The sequence below is a fragment of the Rhinoraja longicauda genome, chromosome 23 (genome assembly GCF_053455715.1).
Source record: "Rhinoraja longicauda isolate Sanriku21f chromosome 23, sRhiLon1.1, whole genome shotgun sequence".
Lineage (NCBI taxonomy): Eukaryota > Metazoa > Chordata > Chondrichthyes > Rajiformes > Arhynchobatidae > Rhinoraja > Rhinoraja longicauda.
The window spans coordinates 8910268-8928266 of NC_135975.1; the positions used below are offsets into that span (position 1 = coordinate 8910268).

The 17999-nt window shown below is 45.9% G+C and overlaps 1 protein-coding gene across 1 annotated transcript; it reads left to right on the forward strand.

Moving 5' to 3' along the window:
• Window positions 1-1059: 1059 nt before the first annotated feature.
• LOC144605074 (carboxypeptidase A1-like) lies at window positions 1060-16244 on the forward strand. Its single transcript, XM_078420120.1, has 11 exons — window positions 1060-1124; window positions 2681-2762; window positions 3364-3498; window positions 3892-3990; window positions 4902-5003; window positions 6187-6288; window positions 7682-7792; window positions 9122-9212; window positions 11084-11283; window positions 14983-15067; window positions 16060-16244. The coding sequence occupies exons 1-11, from the start codon at window positions 1060-1062 to the stop codon at window positions 16242-16244; spliced, it is 1257 nt and encodes a 418-aa protein (XP_078276246.1).
• Window positions 16245-17999: the final 1755 nt, after the last annotated feature.

Genomic DNA, 17999 nt, shown 5'->3' on the forward strand with positions numbered 1-17999 from the left:
CAGTATCTAAAGCTATGCGTTTGATTGCCGTAGCAGGCTATGGTTCAACCGGTCAGGATCCTTTCGACAGGATAGGTACAGTTGATTGAAGGCTGAGTTTCAACCCACCATGACTGCTTAAGAATTAAGATTGTAATCATTCAATAAATCTGTAATTAGGAAGTAGGGGGGTCAAGAACCAGAGGACATGGGTATGTGAGAAGGGAAAATGTAATAGAACCTGAGGGGCAACACATATGGTGGTGGGTATATGTAACAAGCTGCCAGAGGAGGTAGATGAGGTACTATAACATTTAAATGATGGACCCCAACCCGAAATGTCACATCCATTTTCTCCAGAAATATTGCCTGACCCGCTGAGTTACTCCAGCATTTTGTGTCTAATATTTAAAAGACATTTGGACAGGTACATGGATAGCAAAGGTTTAGAGGGATACTCGTGTAGATGGGACATCTTGGTCGGCATGGGCAGGTTGGGCTAAATAGTCGGTTTCTGTGCTCTATGACCCCATGGAATTAGGAAGGTGCAAACTGCAGTGAAGATTGTGAAACAAGAACGGTTGGTCGACCGCTTTGTGAGTCCAGATCCATCATTTGTTGATTATAAAACCCACATCAGGCCCGGGGAAATTAGGAAATGCAAACGTCTCTCTATTTCACGTTGGAACTTCCAGCTTCTATCTACTGAAGTGTGTTGCGTCTAATTACAAAAATGAGGAAACTGCAGCCTTGGAGCGGCGCAGTGCAGGCACATCAAAATGATACTGAGGCTTAAAGGGTTAATTTACAAGGACAATTGCATAGATTGTATTCTGGTAAGTGTCCAATGTATTTGCACGTCATCAAGTCATTATGCTGATGTATATTTCTGCTCTCACTGATTAAGATTTTTATGGAAAATAATACAGTTCTGATGAACACTGCCTCAATTTGTGTGGGAATTATTCCACCTTTCTGCAGATTAATGGCACTCATTAATCTCCGAGCAAGGCGGCCGCCACTGCGACTCTCGCCCTTTAAATACTGACAGGATATTGAGTCTGTCTGCAAGACTTCACCATGGGGAAACTTTTGGTTTTCTCTGCTTTGCTGGTGGCCGTTTGTGCTCAGGGAGGCTTTGAGGGGTGAGTTTGAGACCCAGTGGTGGAGTAATTTTCAAGCGGACACAAAGTGCTGGAGTAACTCAGCAGGTCAGGCAGCATCTCTGGAGAACATGGATATTTCGGGACGGGAAGAAGGGTCTCAACTGTCACCTATCCAGGTTCTCCAGAGATGCTGCCCGACCTGCTGAGTTGCTCCAGCAGTTTATGTTCTTTTCTTCATTAACCAGCATCTGCAGTTCTTTGTAATTTTCGAGCGGGGTCATTAATATTAGTTTACCAGGAATCAGACTAAACTGTGGGAGACACAAGATGCCGGAGTAACTCAGCGCGCCAGGCAGCATCTCTGGAGAGAAGGAATGGGTGACGTTTCGGGTCGAGACGCTTCTTCAGGCTGTGGGAGATCTTTATGTTGAATTGTTAAGACTTCGCATCCCATCTTCAATGTAGGATAGGGAGGGGTCGCAGCAGTTGGACTGAGCGGCCCTGCGCTCCAGAATTGGTGGATGGGAGAAATAACTCGTGGAGAATTCCCATTGTCACAAGATACAAAAGTGCGAAGATAATCAAACGGTTGAAGCAGGCACTCTCACTACATTTAAAATATATACCGATGAGCGCTTGAAATACATTAGAGAAGGAGGCAATGGCCGAGTTAAGGGAATTAGGATGAGAATGAACAGGTCCCAACCTGAAACCGAGACAAGTCTCCACAGACAGTTCCGGGCGGTAGAGTTGCTTGCAGCGCCAGAGATCCGAGTTCATCCCGACTCCGGGTAACTACGAGTTCTCTCCCTGACAGTATAAGAAGATAACTGCAGATGCTGGTACAAATCAAAGGTATTTATTCACAAAATGCTGGAGTAACTCAGCAGGTCAGGCAGCATCTCGGGAGAGAAGGAATGGGTGACGTTTCGGGTCGAGACCCTTCTTCAGACAGCATAGGTTTTGTGGGGATACCTGGTCGGTGCGGACTCGGTGGGCCGAAGGGCCTGTATCTCTAAACTGAACTAAATTAAATATGCTGCCCGACCTGCTGAGTTACTCCAGTACTTTGTGTTTAACTCAACATTCCAGCATCAGCAATCTCGTGTCTCCATTAGAATGGACAGGCACTTACGGTCAGCAAGAACACGATGGGCCGAAGAGACTGTCTCCGCGTTTCCACTCCCATCCACGAATTCTGGAGATCAAGGAAGGCAGCACATTTAAACCGGATCAATTATTTGATAGTCTGAAGAAGGGTCTCGACCCGAAACGTCACCCATTCCTTTTCTTCAGAGATGCTGCCTGTCCCGCTGAGTTACTCCAGCCTTTTGTGTCTATCTTTATTTCTTTGATAATCAGGTTTGAATGTGATATCTCCCTTGACTTGACTGGGGATACGAGCGACAATGAGAGAGAAATTACATCCAGGTATTTCAGGGGCTAGAAATGTAAGGTAGCAAGATTGGGTAAAGTACGGAGATGGGGGATGGCAAGTCTATGTGTGTTTTAACGAAATGTCAACCCCACAGTTTTAATCATTTGTAAAAGAGCCTGCAGTGAAATGTGACCAGTAACCGCCGGCCTGCTTACAGGGACCAGGTACTCCGGATCACACTCAGAGATGAGGAACAAGCGAGCGCGGTGATGGCCATGGTGGAACAGGACCATCTCCAGGTAAGGCCATGGGAAACGTCGCCTCGCCACTCGCTCCGGGTACAGCTACAGATGCCCGGCGAGCCTTGAGTGGAAATGTCGAAACAAGGAGCTGCGGATGCTGGTTTATCTTTGCAAAATGCAATCTGTGTCTCCCTCCAGAAATTAATCTGATTTTTGTTTAATGTGTAAACTGGCGTATGCAGCTGACATACGTTGAATCTTATATTCAGTATTGTTGCCTCCTGACCTATTCGACACTTAAAGCAGAGTTTTCAGTCAATTCACTTTGTACTAAAGGTAGACACAAAGTGCTGGAGTAACTCAGCGAGTCATGCAGCATCTCTGGAGAAAAAAAAAGATGGGTGACATTTCGGCTCGGGACCCTTCTTCAGATGTTGACGAGACTTGAGCGCAGCGACTGAACGGCGGATGCCGACCGACGACATCACCTATCCTTGTCCCCCAGAGATGCTGCCTGGCCCGCTGAGTTACTCCAGCATTTTTTTTGTGTAAACCAGCATCTGCAGTTCCTTTTATCCCCAATAACGCGTAGGGCTGGGCAGTAAGCAGTGAAGGTCGCCACTGGGAATGTGTAAATGACATGCTTGTTCTCCCCCAGCTTGACATTTGGCGGAGTCCCCTCAAGACCGACCTGATCATGGATGTCCGTGTTCCTCGGGGTAGTCTTCAGACCTTCAAGGTGTTTCTGGAGCACGGCGAGATCCAGTACTCAACAATGATTGAAGACCTGCAGGTAGGGGCCAGTGCTAACCCGTGTCACACCGAGGGTCGCTGATCTGGGCTAAAGGAGGGACTGACTATCACCAGCGACCCCGCGCGAGTGAGAGTCCGGCTGTGTAGTTCTGTGTGTGTGGGGTGGGGGTGGGGGGGACGGACGTTGTGGAGTCTCAGATATGTAAGTAGAAGCAGGATGAGGATTACACTGGTCTCTGAAACGCAAGTGTTAGATAATTTGCCGGGAAAGAAATCCGGGAGAATATAAGAATAGCGAAGATATCGATCGTGTTTTGCTCCCCTCCAATGTCATTTGTCAACGGATAAGTTAGTCACTTATTTAACCGTGGGGACTTTAGCGCAGCACTTTAACGTGCCCCAGGCCGGTATAATTTTGCATTCCATCTTTTAGGTAATGATTGAGAACGAGAAAGCTGAGCTGGAGCGGTCGACCATGATGGAGCGCACCCTCTCCACTTTCAACTTCGGCACCTACCACACCCTGAGTGAGGTGGGTACACGCCCCGGTCAACCACCACGTTAGTCTGCCCAACAACGGCATCCGAGGGGGTCAGGATGGGCTGGACCGGCGTAGTCAGCTAGACTGGCTGGTGGCTGGACCACTGGCACTAACGAGTCAGCTCCCGCTTTCCTCCGCCGGCATGCGGTGTTACCTTAGGTGAAGAAGGGCCGAGTTGGGCCGAAGGGCCAATTTCCGAGCTACATGACTCTATGACTCTAACAGGAGAGAGGAGGGAACGAGAGCGCTAATTGGCAAAGCTCTCTGGTGCGTGAGGTCCACTCTGCTCAGAGGAAGATGGTACCTGGAGCAAAATTCCAACCTGCAGCCCCAACTACTTACATGTTCTGACACATTTGAATAGCCAAATTCAATAATCAGTTAATCGGTAGTCGATGGATTAGTATGTCCTCTCCGAAAACGTTCAGCAAAGGCCAGGGGTATCTCCACATTGTACTTGCCCTCTGGTTGAGGGAGGGGACATATGCTATTATTCCTGGATGATATCCAGCATCACTTGCCCCTCCAAACTCCCATAGAGTGTGATTGAATCTGATACCCTGGGAGTGGCATGTTCTCGTCAACCTTTTCTCAATTACTTTTTTTTCGCTCCTGTTAGTTTCCGGCAACCCGAAAGCATTCCCGGTGTACGTTTTACTTTCACGTATAACCTTACTCCGTTGTTGACAATACCTGGCGGTACATTAATACATCTGTCACAAGTCTTCGCCCTTTCATCAGGTCACAAAGTATCACAAGTCCGAGAAGTTTTTAAAAAGTTTTAGTTTCAGAAACTAAAACTTTTAAAAAACTTCTCGGACTTGTGATACTTTGTGACCTGATGAAAAGGCGAAGACCACCTGCGAAGTTAGGTTTTAACTTGTCTCTCAACTTTGCTGCAGATTTATGCATGGATGGACGACCTGGTCTTTGCGTTTCCCAGCCTGCTGCAGAAGCTAGAGATTGGGACGTCGTTCGAAGGCCGGGCGCTCTACGTGCTGAAGGTGTGGAGATAGTCAGTGTGCGAGGGCGCTCCGTTACTAATGCTTCAGCAGACACATAGTGAACGTCCTGTCTTGAGCAGAGTTCCAGATTGCCGTACTATTGATCACCTTTCACATTGCTGTTCCAGTTTCCACAAACTTCCTGTGGAGTCTGGGCCTGTCTCGTCCCTCTAGATTATCCAGAGAATGTGTAAATGAAAGTCTGATTGAAAGATGCAGCATGGGACAGGCCCTTCGGCCCACCCAGTCCACGCAGACTATCGAGCGCCCATTCACACTAGTTCAATGCTATCCCACTTTCGCATCCACTCCCTGCACAACGAGGGCAAAATTGCCTTCTCCCTGGTAGGTTCCAGTACAAGCTGTTCCGAGAATCCATCTCGGAGGCACTCCACAAACTCTCTTTCCTGGGGTCCATTGCCAACCTGATTTTCCCAGTCTACCTGCATATTGAAATTTCCCATAACCACCGTAGCATTACATTTGCGACATGCCAATTTTAGCTCTTGATTCAATTTGCACCCTATGACGAGGCTACTGTTTGGGGGCCTGTAGATAACTCCCATTAGGGTCTTTTTACCTTTACAATTCTTCATTTCTATCCATACTGATTCTACATCTCCTGATTCTATGTCACCCCTTGCAAGGGAGTGAATATCATTCCTTACCAACAGAGCGACCCCACCCCCTCTGCCCACCTGTCTGTCTTTGCTATACGTTGTGTACACATGAATATTCAGTTCCCAGCCCTGGTCCTCTTGTAGCCATGTCTCTGTAATTCCCACAACATCATACTTGCCAATGTCTAACTGAGCCTCAAGCTCATCCACTTTATTTTTTATACGTCACGCATTTAAATGCAACACTTTAACTTCGGTATTCACCTCCCCTCTCACACCGGTCACCATTGGCCCTGACCTTACTCGAGACTTTGCCCACCTACCCTCGAACGTACGTACAGGTATGTAGGTTAATTGGCTGGGTAAATGTAAAAATTGGCCCTAGTGGGTGTAGGATAGTGTTAATGTACGGGGATCGCTGGGCGGCACGGACTTGGAGGGCCGAATAGGCCTGTTTCCGGCTGTATAGATATGATATGATATGATATGATAAGACGAGGTTGGTCCGCTCTCGTCCCAATCCTCGTTCCTCCTGTAATCGTCTTCCTTTCTCTTGTGTGAAGTTCAGTACTGGAGGAAGCCAGCGCCCCGCCGTCTGGATCGACAGTGGAATCCACGCCCGCGAGTGGGTGTCTCCTGCCAGCGCCATCTGGATGGCGAACAAGGTAACCACCGAGCCACGGGGAACTGCAGGTGCTGGGAAACACAAAGTGCTGGAGGAACTTAGCGGGTCAGGCAACACCTGTGGAGGGAATAGGTTTGGCGACATGTCAGGTTGGCATTCGTCTTGAAACTGAAAGTGGCGAAGGGGGGTGGGAGGAGAGAAAGTGGAAAAAGAGAGGTGGGTGGGGGCGCGATAAAGCCCGGGGAATCTTCGATGCTTGCGGATGAGGGAGGTCTGATTGGCAAATGGTGGAGTAAGTGACGAAGGCTAGATGTGAAAAGATACGGAGAGAGGAGAAGCAAAATACCACAGACAGGGATATAGCTGGAAAGGGAGGTTGGAGGGGGGAATAATGGGGAAATGAGTGAGGTGGGAATGGGAGGTGAGGTGTCTCAGGGTGATTCTGGGGTGGGGGTAATGGAGGCGCACCGAGAAACCACTGCCTGGTCATGTTGACCAGTTCGAAACTTGAGTGATAGTCATTGCATAAATTTATGCTGATTAGCTGATTCATTTATTGCATCGTATGGGAGGCGCATTCCCAATCTCGTTGTACCCCTGTACAATGACAATAAAGATATATTGTATTGTATTGTATTGTATTTAAGATGCTCAACAATACCCTGCGCTGCGCTTCAACCCATCCCTCCAGTCTATCCCGGTCTGCTTTTTTTCCAGCTAAGCATCTCTCTCGCGGCTTTTTCTCGTCGTCCATCTCTGATATAAAACACAACCGCAGACGCTGAAGATGCTGGAAATCTGAATTAAATACTGAAAATACTAAAGGTATTCATTCAGCAGCTGGAGGCATTCAATGGCTGCAGGCATTCAGCAGCTGTGTAAAAAGGAACAAATGGAATATTTCCCACCCTGCTGAGTTTTTGTTTTTATCTGCCTGCGCCTTGTTCTACTCTTGCTCTTTCACACTTGTCTCCCTTGCTCACTACATCTCCATTTGTGGTTTGTCTGTTCCTCATCTCCCCGTCCAGCACTTCCATTCAGTGCTGAACACAGTGCTGGAGGAACTCAGCGGGACAGGCAGCCTCCATGGAAGGAAAGGGAACACCACGTTTCGTGTCGTGGCCCTTCAGACGAAAATTCCTGACCTAAATGCCCTCTGCCCATTCCCTCCCTACGTGCTGCCCCTACCAGCCAAGTTCCTCCAGCGCCTTGTGTTTTTCTCAAGATTCCGCCATCTGCAGTCTCTTGTGACTCGACTTCCATTCGCTGACTTTGTGGACCTAGCGCTTGCAGAAGATGGAGCTCCCCTTGTGGTTACCGGCGGCACACAGACCAATACACTACGGGGAGTCCGCTAATGTTCGTCCAGATCCAATGTTATAACAGGAACCGAACAGGGAGCGCTCGCCACATGTTCTGTCTTTCTCCGGTAGATCACCAGTGACTACGGCCAGGAGCCCTTCATCACGTCGTTGCTGCAGAGGATGGACATCTACATGGAGATCGTGGTGAACCCCGACGGTTATGTCTACACGCACACAAAGGTCAGTGCCCGAGTCGCTCAGCTTGGTGCCGCGCTGTGTCGTGGGCGGCGTTTGGAACAGCTCGTGTGGGTTCATCCCTCATAGACACAGAGTCCCCACCCATCCACCCATCCTTCTGCCCCCTTATTGTGAACACGCTGGACCCATTGACGCTCGTCGCCTGTTGGTGCTGAAGATTTTAGTAAATACACCCGTCCGGTCATCTGTCAGGTAACTAACTGTTCGTGGGATCGTCCAACTTTAACTTGGTCCCTAAAAGGAACGAGGAGCATATACCACATGACCTCCCATTCATTACAGATGCTGCCTGACCCGCTGAGTTACTCCAGCATGTTGTGTAAACCAGCATCTGCTACTCTGTGTAAAAACATCTGTTCTGTCTACCCTATTTATGCCTGTCATAATGTTATAAACTTCTATCAGGTGTCCCCTCAACCTCAATGTTCAAAAGAAAACAATAAAAGTGTATCCAACTACTGCATGTAACTACATAATTCCCCCTGATCCCTCCAATACAGTCTGAAGAAGGGTCTCGACCCGAAACGTCGCCCATTCCTTCTCTCCTGAGATACTGCCTGACCTGCTGAGTTACTCCAGCATTTTGTGAATAAATATCTCCAATACATGGTTTACATGAAATATGTAATGCTTTAAGACAAAACATAAAACCCACAGAAAAGGTCTTGACAAACAAGAGCAAGAGACAAACAATGTGTAAGAAGGAACTGCAGATCCTCTGTGGATGATCAGCCATGATCACAATGAATGGTGGTGCGGGCTCGAAGGGCCGAATGGCCTCCTCCTGCACCTATTTTCTATATTTCTAAGATGCTGGTTTAAACTGAAGATAGACACAGAAAGCTGGAGTAACTCAGCGGGACAGGCAGCATCTCGGGAGAGAGGGAATGGGTGACGTTTTGGGTCGAGACCCTTCTTCAGACCCGAAAGTCTTCTTCAGACTTCAGTCTGAAGAAGGGTCTCGACTCGAAACATCACCCATTCCTTTTCTCCAGAAATGATGCCTGTCCCGCTGAGTTACTCCAGCTTTCTGTGTCTATCAGGAGAAAGATAATATTAGCTCAAAGGAAAAGGATCATAACATCACCAAAAGAAAAGTTAGGCAAGAGAATTTTGGAAAAATAAGTATTAGAGCATTCTTGTGATTTCTGAGAACACATATTATAGCATTCCTGTGAGGCCAGATCACAACATTATGTTTTCCTCATGAGCTTAGAGAATGGGTGTTGACTTTCTTGAAAGCTCAAAATAAATATTGCTGCATCTCTGTCTCTCCGCTGCTGGGATTAATATCTTGTGTCATTTCCATAGAATCGAATGTGGCGCAAGACCAGGTCTGGAGTCCCCGGAGGGAAATGTTTAGGGGTCGATCCCAACAGGAACTTTGATGCCGGCTTTGGAGGTTTGTGAGGACATTTTATTTTTTTCTTCCCTGTCTCCACATCACACTTTCCTTCCTACTTTCACAAGCTGTAGTATGAACATGTGGCCTCATGTATGTACTTTTGGTCAAGCCTATCCTTTTCCAGTAGGCCTCTGAGGAAAATTTGAAGTGCCCTAAAGTAAGAATATATTCCTCTCATGGCCAAACGTGAGACCATTAGGCAGTGGTATTCAGAGAGCTGGAGACACAAGAGAGCGCAGAAGCAGGAATATGAAGCAGCAACCTGTTGGAGAAACGCAACTGGTCGAGCAGCATCTGTGGGGGCAAAAGAATGGTTGATGTTTGAGATTGTTATTTTGACAACTTCCCATCCGCAGATGTTGCCCAACCCACTGCGTCCATCCTGCAGATTGTATGTTTATCCAGAAAACTATTTGACCACAGGAGCCACCACTGTTGTGCCTTATCCAGGGTTAAACCAGTATAGAAAGATGCACAGGGAGCTGTAGCTGTCATTGGCTTAGCCTCCAGAAATCACCGGTCTGGTGGCTAATCATCATGTCTTGTTCCTCTCTATCTTTGGTATTGAGGCTGAATATAAGGATTGAATGCATTCAAGGCAGATATGTGGGTTGCCTCACAGTCCAGAATGGGGTATGTTGCTGGAGTAATAATTCAGAGATCTCAACTCTTGATCTCAACAGTATTCAGTTAATTTAACCCACTACGTTATATAAAACTGAAGCAAACTAGGACTCGCTTCAAAGAACATAGAACATTGCAACACAGGAACAGGCCCTTCAGCCCACAATGTCTGTACTGAACATGACATCAAGACCAACTCTTACCTGCCTGCACATGATCCACTATATTCCCCCATTCCCTGTTTATACAGGTGCCTACCCAAACATCTCTTAAATGGCAGTATTGTGGTCCCCTGCCTGCACCACTACCTCTGGCAGTGCATTCCAGGCACTCACCACAGTCTATGTAAAAACACTTGCCCCAAATATCTTCTTTAAATTTTAACTTTAAATTTTGCCCCCTCATCCTATAGCTATGCCCTGTACTTATTGACATTTCTATCATGGGAATAAAGATCTAACTGTATTGACCCTATTTATACCTCTGATCATTTTTATATACTTCTATCAAGTCTTCTGAGATTGAAGTACATGATTCTCGGGAAGAGAAACCTAAGCTGTACATTGGGGAAGTACTTTTGATCTCACTGGAACAACATAGGAGGTTGTGAGGTGATTGAATAGAAATCTATAAAACATGAAAGATGGGCATTAACTGCTCTGGACTAAGAACGAGGGAGCATAGATTAAAGGTGATTGGCTCCCAGTGTCTACAGTAATGCACCATGTTTTACAGTTTGTGGTTAGAATCTGGCAGAAGGACGTGGTATTTGATTGTATTCTAAAAGGAGCTGAATAGGTAAGCAGATTTGATTGTATTCTAAAAGGAGCTGAATAGGTAACATAGAAATACCGTAACGAGCTGTGGGAAGAGGATGACTCACTTCACTGTACTAATGTAGGACTGGTGTAAACTTAATAGTCTCAAAAGCTTCCTTCCCTGCTGTGACCACTCTGATTCTGCAATGGGAAGGAAATCTTATCCATTCTAACCCCGAATTGTTTTGGTGAGACAAGGTCAGTCCGGGATGGGTGATACACATCCCAAGCAGATGAGGTAGAGTTCAGGCAGAGGACCACATTCATTGCTGCTGCATAGTCAGACAATAAGGTTGAGGCTCCCGTAGTGTACGGGACATCTGCACTGTGGTGGCACCTTCAAGAGAGGAGGGGATTTGAGATGATGAGAACAATGCACTTGGATGTTTGTGCGAGGATTCACTGTGTCTGTACTTCTGGCGACAGGTCCTGGAACCAGTAGCAATCCATGCAGGGAAACTTATCATGGACCCTATGCCAACTCTGAACCTGAGGTTGCAGCCATTGTGAACTTTTTGCAGAACCACAGAAACATCAAGAGCTTCATTTCCATTCACAGTTACTCACAGCTGCTCATGTTTCCCTTTGGATATAAATGTGTGCATCCTGCCGATTACCAGGAGCTGGTAGGTCAAACTTTACCAATGTTCTTAATTCTTCACCCCCCCCCCCCCCCCCCCCCCGCTTTCTCACCATACTGTTTATTTCCCCCTCGCCTCTTTTTTTCAAGTCGGGCATTGTTTTTGCTGCATTGGAGAGAGGTTTGTTTCATTTTAGCTCAGCATCTCCAGTTAACATCTCTGAGATGCACATATTATTTTATAGTACTGTCCAAATATTCTGGCAGGCAGGTTTGCTAGTGCAACACCTGTGGCTTTAAACTAAGTAGTGGGGGGGAGGGGTTGACAAATTGTGAATATGAAGATGAGGTAAAAGGGAATACGGGAGATATTGCAAAAGACTCTCGGAAGAATGGGAACAGAAGTTCTAGAGGGGAAAAGAAATTAAGGGCAGGGCCATTTGTGACTGATGTGAGAGGGGAGGTAAATACAGAAGTTAAAGTGTTGTACTTAAATGCGCGTAGTATAAAAAATAAAGTGGATGAGCTTGAGGCTCAGTTAGTCATGGGCAAGTATGATGTTGTAGGGATCACTGAGACATGGCTACAAGAGGACCAGGGCTGGGAACTGAATATTCAGGGGTACACAACGTATAGAAAAGACAGACAGGTGGGCAGAGGGGGTGGGGTTGCTCTGATGGTAAGGAATGATATTCATTCCCTTGCAAGGGGTGACATAGAATCAGGAGATGTTGAATCAGTATGGATAGAAATGAGGAATTGTAAGGGTAAAAAGACCCTAATGGGAGTTATCTATAGGCCCCCAAACAGTAGCCTCGACATAGGGTGCAAATTGAATCAGGAGATAAAATTGGCGTGTCAAAAATGTAATGCTACGGTGGTTATGGGAGATTTCAACATGCAGGTAGACTGGGAAAATCAGGTTGGAAATGGACCCCAGGAAAGAGAGTTTGTAGAGTGCCTTCGAGATGGATTCTTAGAACAGCTTGTACTGGAGCCTACCAGGGAGAAGGCAATTCTGGATTTAGTGTTGTTTAATGATCCTGATCTGATAAGGGGACTAGAGGTAAAAGAGCCATTAGGAGGCAGTGATCACAACATGATAAGTTTTACTCTGCAAATGGAAAGGCAGAAGGGAAAATCGGAAGTGTCAGTATTACACTATAGCAAAAGGGATTACAGAGGCATGAGGCAGGAGCTGGCCAAAATTGACTGGAAGGAGGCCCTAGCAGGGAAGACGGTAGAACAGCAATGGCAGGTATTCCTGGGAATAATGCAGAGGTTGCAGGATCAATTTATTCCAAAGAGGTGGAAAGACTCTAAGGGGAGTAAGAGACACCTGTGGCTGACAAGGGAAGTCAGGGACAGCATAAAAATTAAGGTGAGGAAGTATAACATAGCAAAGAAGAGTGGGAAGACAGAGGATTGGGACTCTTTTAAAGAGCAACAAAAGTTAACTATAAAGGCAATACGGGGAGAAAAGATGAGGTACGAGGGTAAACTAGCCAATAATATAAAGGAGGATAGCAAAAGTTTTTTTAGGTACATGGAGAGGAAAAAAATAGTCAAGGCAAATGTGGGTCCCTTGAAGACAGAAGCAGGGGAATTTATTATGGGGAACAAAGAAATGGCAGACGAGTTAAACCGTTACTTTGGATCTGTCTTCACTGAGGAAGATACACACAATCTCCCAAATGTTCTAGGGGCCGGAGAACCTAGGGTGATGGAGGAACTGAAGGAAATCCACATTAGGCAGGAAATGGTTTTGGGTAGACTGATGGGACTGAAGGCTGATAAATCCCCAGGGCCTGATGGTCTGCATCCCAGGGTACAAGGAGGTGGCTCTAGAAATAGTGGAAGCATTGGAGATCATTTTTCAATGTTCTATAGATTCAGGATCAGTTCCTGTGGATTGGAGGATAGCAAATGTTATCCCACTTTTTAAGAAGGGAGGGAGAGAGAAAACGGGTAATTATAGACCAGTTAGTCTGACATCAGTGGTGGGGAAGATGCTGGAGTCAATTATAAAAGACGAAATTGCTGAGCATTTGGATAGCAGTAACAGGATCATTCTGAGTCAGCATGGATTTACGAAGGGGAAATCATGCTTGACAAATCTACTGGAATTTTTTGAGGATGTAACTAGGAAAATTGACAGGGGAGAGTCAATGGATGTGGTGTACCTCGACTTTCAGAAAGCCTTCGACAAGGTCCCACATAGGAGATTAGTGGGCAAAATTAGGGCACATGGTATTGGGGGTAGGGTACTGACATGGATAGAAAATTGGTTGACAGACAGAAAGCAAAGAGTGGGGATAAATGGGTCCCTTTCGGAATGAGAGGCAGTGACCAGTGGGGTACCGCAAGGTTCGGTGCTGGGACCCCAGCTATTTACGATATACATTAATGACTTAGACGAAGTGATTAAAAGTACCATTAGCAAATTTGCAGATGATACTAAGCTGGGGGGTAGTGTGAATTGTGAGGAAGATGCAATAAGGCTGCAGGGTGACTTGGACAGGTTGTGTGAGTGGGCGGATACATGGCAGATGCAGTTTAATGTAGATAAGTGTGAGGTTATTCACTTTGGAAGTAAGAATAGAAAGGCAGATTATTATCTGAATGGTGTCAAGTTAGGAGGAGGGGGAGTTCAACGAGATCTGGGTGTTCTAGTGCATCAGTCAATGAAAGGAAGCATGCAGGTACAGCAGGCAGTGAAGAAAGCCAATGGAATGTTGGCCTTCATAACAAGAGGAGTTGAGTATAGGAGCAAAGAGGTCCTTCTACAGTTGTACCGGTCCCTGGTGAGACCGCACCTGGAGTACTGTGTGCAGTTTTGGTCTCCAAATTTGAGGAAGGATATTCTTGCTATGGAGGGCGTGCAGCGTAGGTTCACTAGGTTAATTCCCGGAATGGCGGGACTGTCGGATGTTGAAAGGCTGGAGCGATTGGGCTTGTATACACTGGAATTTAGAAGGATGAGGGGGGATCTTATTGAAACATATAAGATAATTAGGGGATTGGACACATTAGAGGCAGGAAACATGTTCCCAATGTTGGGGGAGTCCAGAACAAGGGGCCACAGATTAAGAATAAGGGGTAGGCCATTTAGAACGGAGATGAGGAAGAACTTTTTCAGTCAGAGAGTGGTGAAGGTGTGGAATTCTCTGCCTCAGAAGGCAGTGGAGGCCAGTTCGTTGGATGCTTTCAAGAGAGAGCTGGATAGAGCTCTTAAGGATAGCGGAGTGAGGGGGTATGGGGAGAAGGCAGGAACGGGGTACTGATTGAGAGTGATCAGCCATGATCGCATTGAATGGCGGTGCTGGCTCGAAGGGCTGAATGGCCTACTCCTGCACCTATTGTCTATTGTCTATTGAGACACATTGCAAACAGGAAAATGGACCCTTCACATTCCAGAGGGAAAAAACTTAGTGTCCCTGTTCCAATCCATGTTGGAGCTATGCCCAATGTTGAACAAAGAGTTGACCCAGGACTCCTCTGACCAACCTATTTGCATGCTGCTCCTACTGCCTGCTCGCCCCAAGTTGTTGTGAAGCAATGCCCGATCATTTAGTGCATTTCCGAAATACCTTCTTCAAAGGTGAATGTGATGAAGAATATCCACGTGGAAGCAGTGAACAGGTGAAGCTGAATGGCTTTTCTTCGTAATGTTCTCACCTTTTACAAATGAACTCTAGCGGCCAGGTATTGTTCTGTTGCTGATCCTGTTTATTCTTTGCTTTAGGAAGGGATTGCCAAATCCGCTGTCAGGTCTTTAACCGCGATGTATGGAACACGATACAAAATTGGATCCATCTGTGATGCAATCTGTAAGTCATCCGGCAGTGTTACAGTCTCTTGCATAACAGTGTCAGGAGGGAGAGAATGGATTTGACACTTCCTGATGGCCGGTAACTGTAGTTCTCAGTGTAGTAGAAACAGCCAACTATTGGTTACGACAATAACCTCCATTTATACAGTGTCCTTAATGCGGAAAAAAAGATCACTTAGTTCCACACTAGCTTTACCAAACAAAAGACTAGTTGATTCCAAGCCAAGTAGAAAGTTTTGAAGGCAGTGGCAAAAGTCTTTGGAAGCACCTGAGAAGTGAATAGGCAGGTGAGAGAGAGGTAAGGGGTAGGAGGGAAAGAGGTATGGAGCTTTGCTGAGCAAATTGCAGCACTTAGGACCTGGGCAACGCAAAGCATGATCACCAATAGTGGAGAAGCAATTTAAATTGGAATGCACAGGATTTGGGTCTCGACCCGAAACGTCACCCATTCCTTCTCTCCAGAGAGGCTGCCTGTTCCGCTGAGTTACTCCAGCATTTTGTGTCTACCTTCGTTTTAAACCAGCATCTGCAGTTTTTTTCCCTACGAACATTATAGACATTAGCTGAGGCTCATTATATAATCTCGTTGTGGGTTCAAAGATCACTCCAGAGATTTAAGTACCTAATCCAAGTTGATGCTCCAGTGCAACGCTCAATTTAAAAAAAAAGAATTCTTAGACCTATTGCTCTTTAGGTGAGACATTCTCAGTAGTTATGAAAAATTCCTTGGCAGGTTAGTTCTCCTGGGTGTTCTGAGCAATGTTTACCCAACTGATATCACAAAGACAGATTACTTGGCGTATATGGGAGACGCTGTACTTTGTATGTCATGCTAATGGCTTTACTTTAGAATATGCCTCAATACAGTAACACACCTTGCTTGATCACCCTAAGCGCTAGATGAATCCAAGCTCTTTATTTTATCCATAAACCCAGATGATAAAATACTCAGAAGCCAAAATGTTTCTCTTTCCCTCCCTTCCTTTTCAGATCAGGCTAGTGGAGGCAGCATTGACTGGACTTACAACCAGGGCATCAAATACTCCTTTGCTTTTGAACTCCGTGATACTGGTCGCTATGGTTTCATGCTGCCTTCCCGAGAGATCATTCCAACTGCCCAGGAGACCTGGGAAGCGATGAAGTCAATCATGGAATATGTTGGCAGCCGTTCTTGATCTCTGAACCAACTGCTAACAAAAATGTGAGGCAAAGATCCGATCCGATCAACCCTGTTTCAATAAAACAAAGATCAGAAAGAGATTTTCTTGGTGATACTTGGAATTCAATGTGTTCTGACTAAGATGTGAATTTATTTATTGGAGACAGAGGCAAAAATACAAAGAGTCAGGTGCCACTCTTTGCTGGTATTGTTGTCCCATGGTTGTGCGAGAGGCAGCCGTGCTAGTGCACAAAGACTGAGATCATAAGAGCTTACCCCAAACACCCAACAGCTCTAACTGCACACCCACATCATCAGGAATGGTCATCTCCCTTCACACTCGTTATCCAAACCCCAATCTCTGCTAACTTCTCCCTAACAAGCAAATTAGAGTTGACTTATGTTGTTTATCATGTTCTTAAAAAGTCTCTCTGCACATCATAACCAGTGGAAAAAGTTTTGAAGTTCCACTCCCCATGGTTGCCACACAACTCCAGCCAACACTTGCGTGCAATACTGAGGAAGTGCTACCCTGACCGAGTGTCATTATTTGAATGAGATGTTAAACTGAGATTGTGTTGGCTTCTTGGTTTGACATGGGGATCAATAATACTCTTCAGAAAGGTGGGGGGGGGGGGGGGGGGGGGTGGGGGGGGGGGGGGATTTCCTCTTGTCCTACACTTAAACATTTTTAAATGCTGCAACATTGATCGTATTTGGAAACTAAATTGATAAATTCAAAGCTCTTTAGAAAGTTACGGCTTAGTGGAGGTCTTACATTTTTGTCTCTCAAGATGTACAGTCATTGTTGTTTCAAATGCAAACACGGAAGCTATTTTCACACAGTACAGTCCTCCAGAAACACTGAAATAAATGATCAGCAAATCTGTTTTGGGCTAATATTTGTGGGATTAGCAACAGCTTGGAAGATTCCACTGCTTTATCAAGTATTGGCATTTACATTCAGCTAACTAGATTGACAGTGTCTGATTTTAAATGACCAATTTGACAATGCAACACTCCTTCAGTGTCTTACAAACGAGTGTAAGTTGTGGGACTTCAAACTAGAATTGTCTCACATGGAAACAAGGATGTCACAAGTGAGCCAGGTTTGACAATTAATATCTCATCTCAAAGACAGGACCTGAAAATACCGAGTCTTGCACAGTGCAAGCCTAAGATAACACAACTGCCACAGTGTTTCACCTCCCTCCCCTAGAAGGCCCTCCTTAAAATCAATTTCTGTCCAAGTTCTGAGTGACTTTCCCCAATACAATATACCCTCCTTTGTCACAGTGTGATCAATTGCAAACACTCCAAATGGCAACTCAGTGGAGAAATTGCAGTTGCTGGAATCTTGAGCAAATCACAAGGTGCTGGAGGAACACATCAGGCAGCACCAGTGGAGAGAACTGACAGGTGATGTTTAAGATTCTCGACCCGAAACTGTCCATTCCCTCCACAGATGCTACATAACCCACCGATTTCCTCCAGTGCCTTTTTTTACCCAATTGAACAATATCCTTTAGGACAGGGTATTGTTATTTACTTATTTATAAATCCAAACCCACCGAAGCCCTCTTAAAAATACCTCATCCTAAAAGCAGTTAGCTGTGGGCACTTAATGATAGTCTTGGCCTGAAAGGATCAGGAATACCTGAGCCCAACCTTGTAATTAGGGTGTCACTGAGCCCAAAAGCAGGGGCACCCTAATTACAGGGCTCAGGTTTCCTGTTAAAAAAAACCTTTTGTGTTATTTTATTTTTAATTA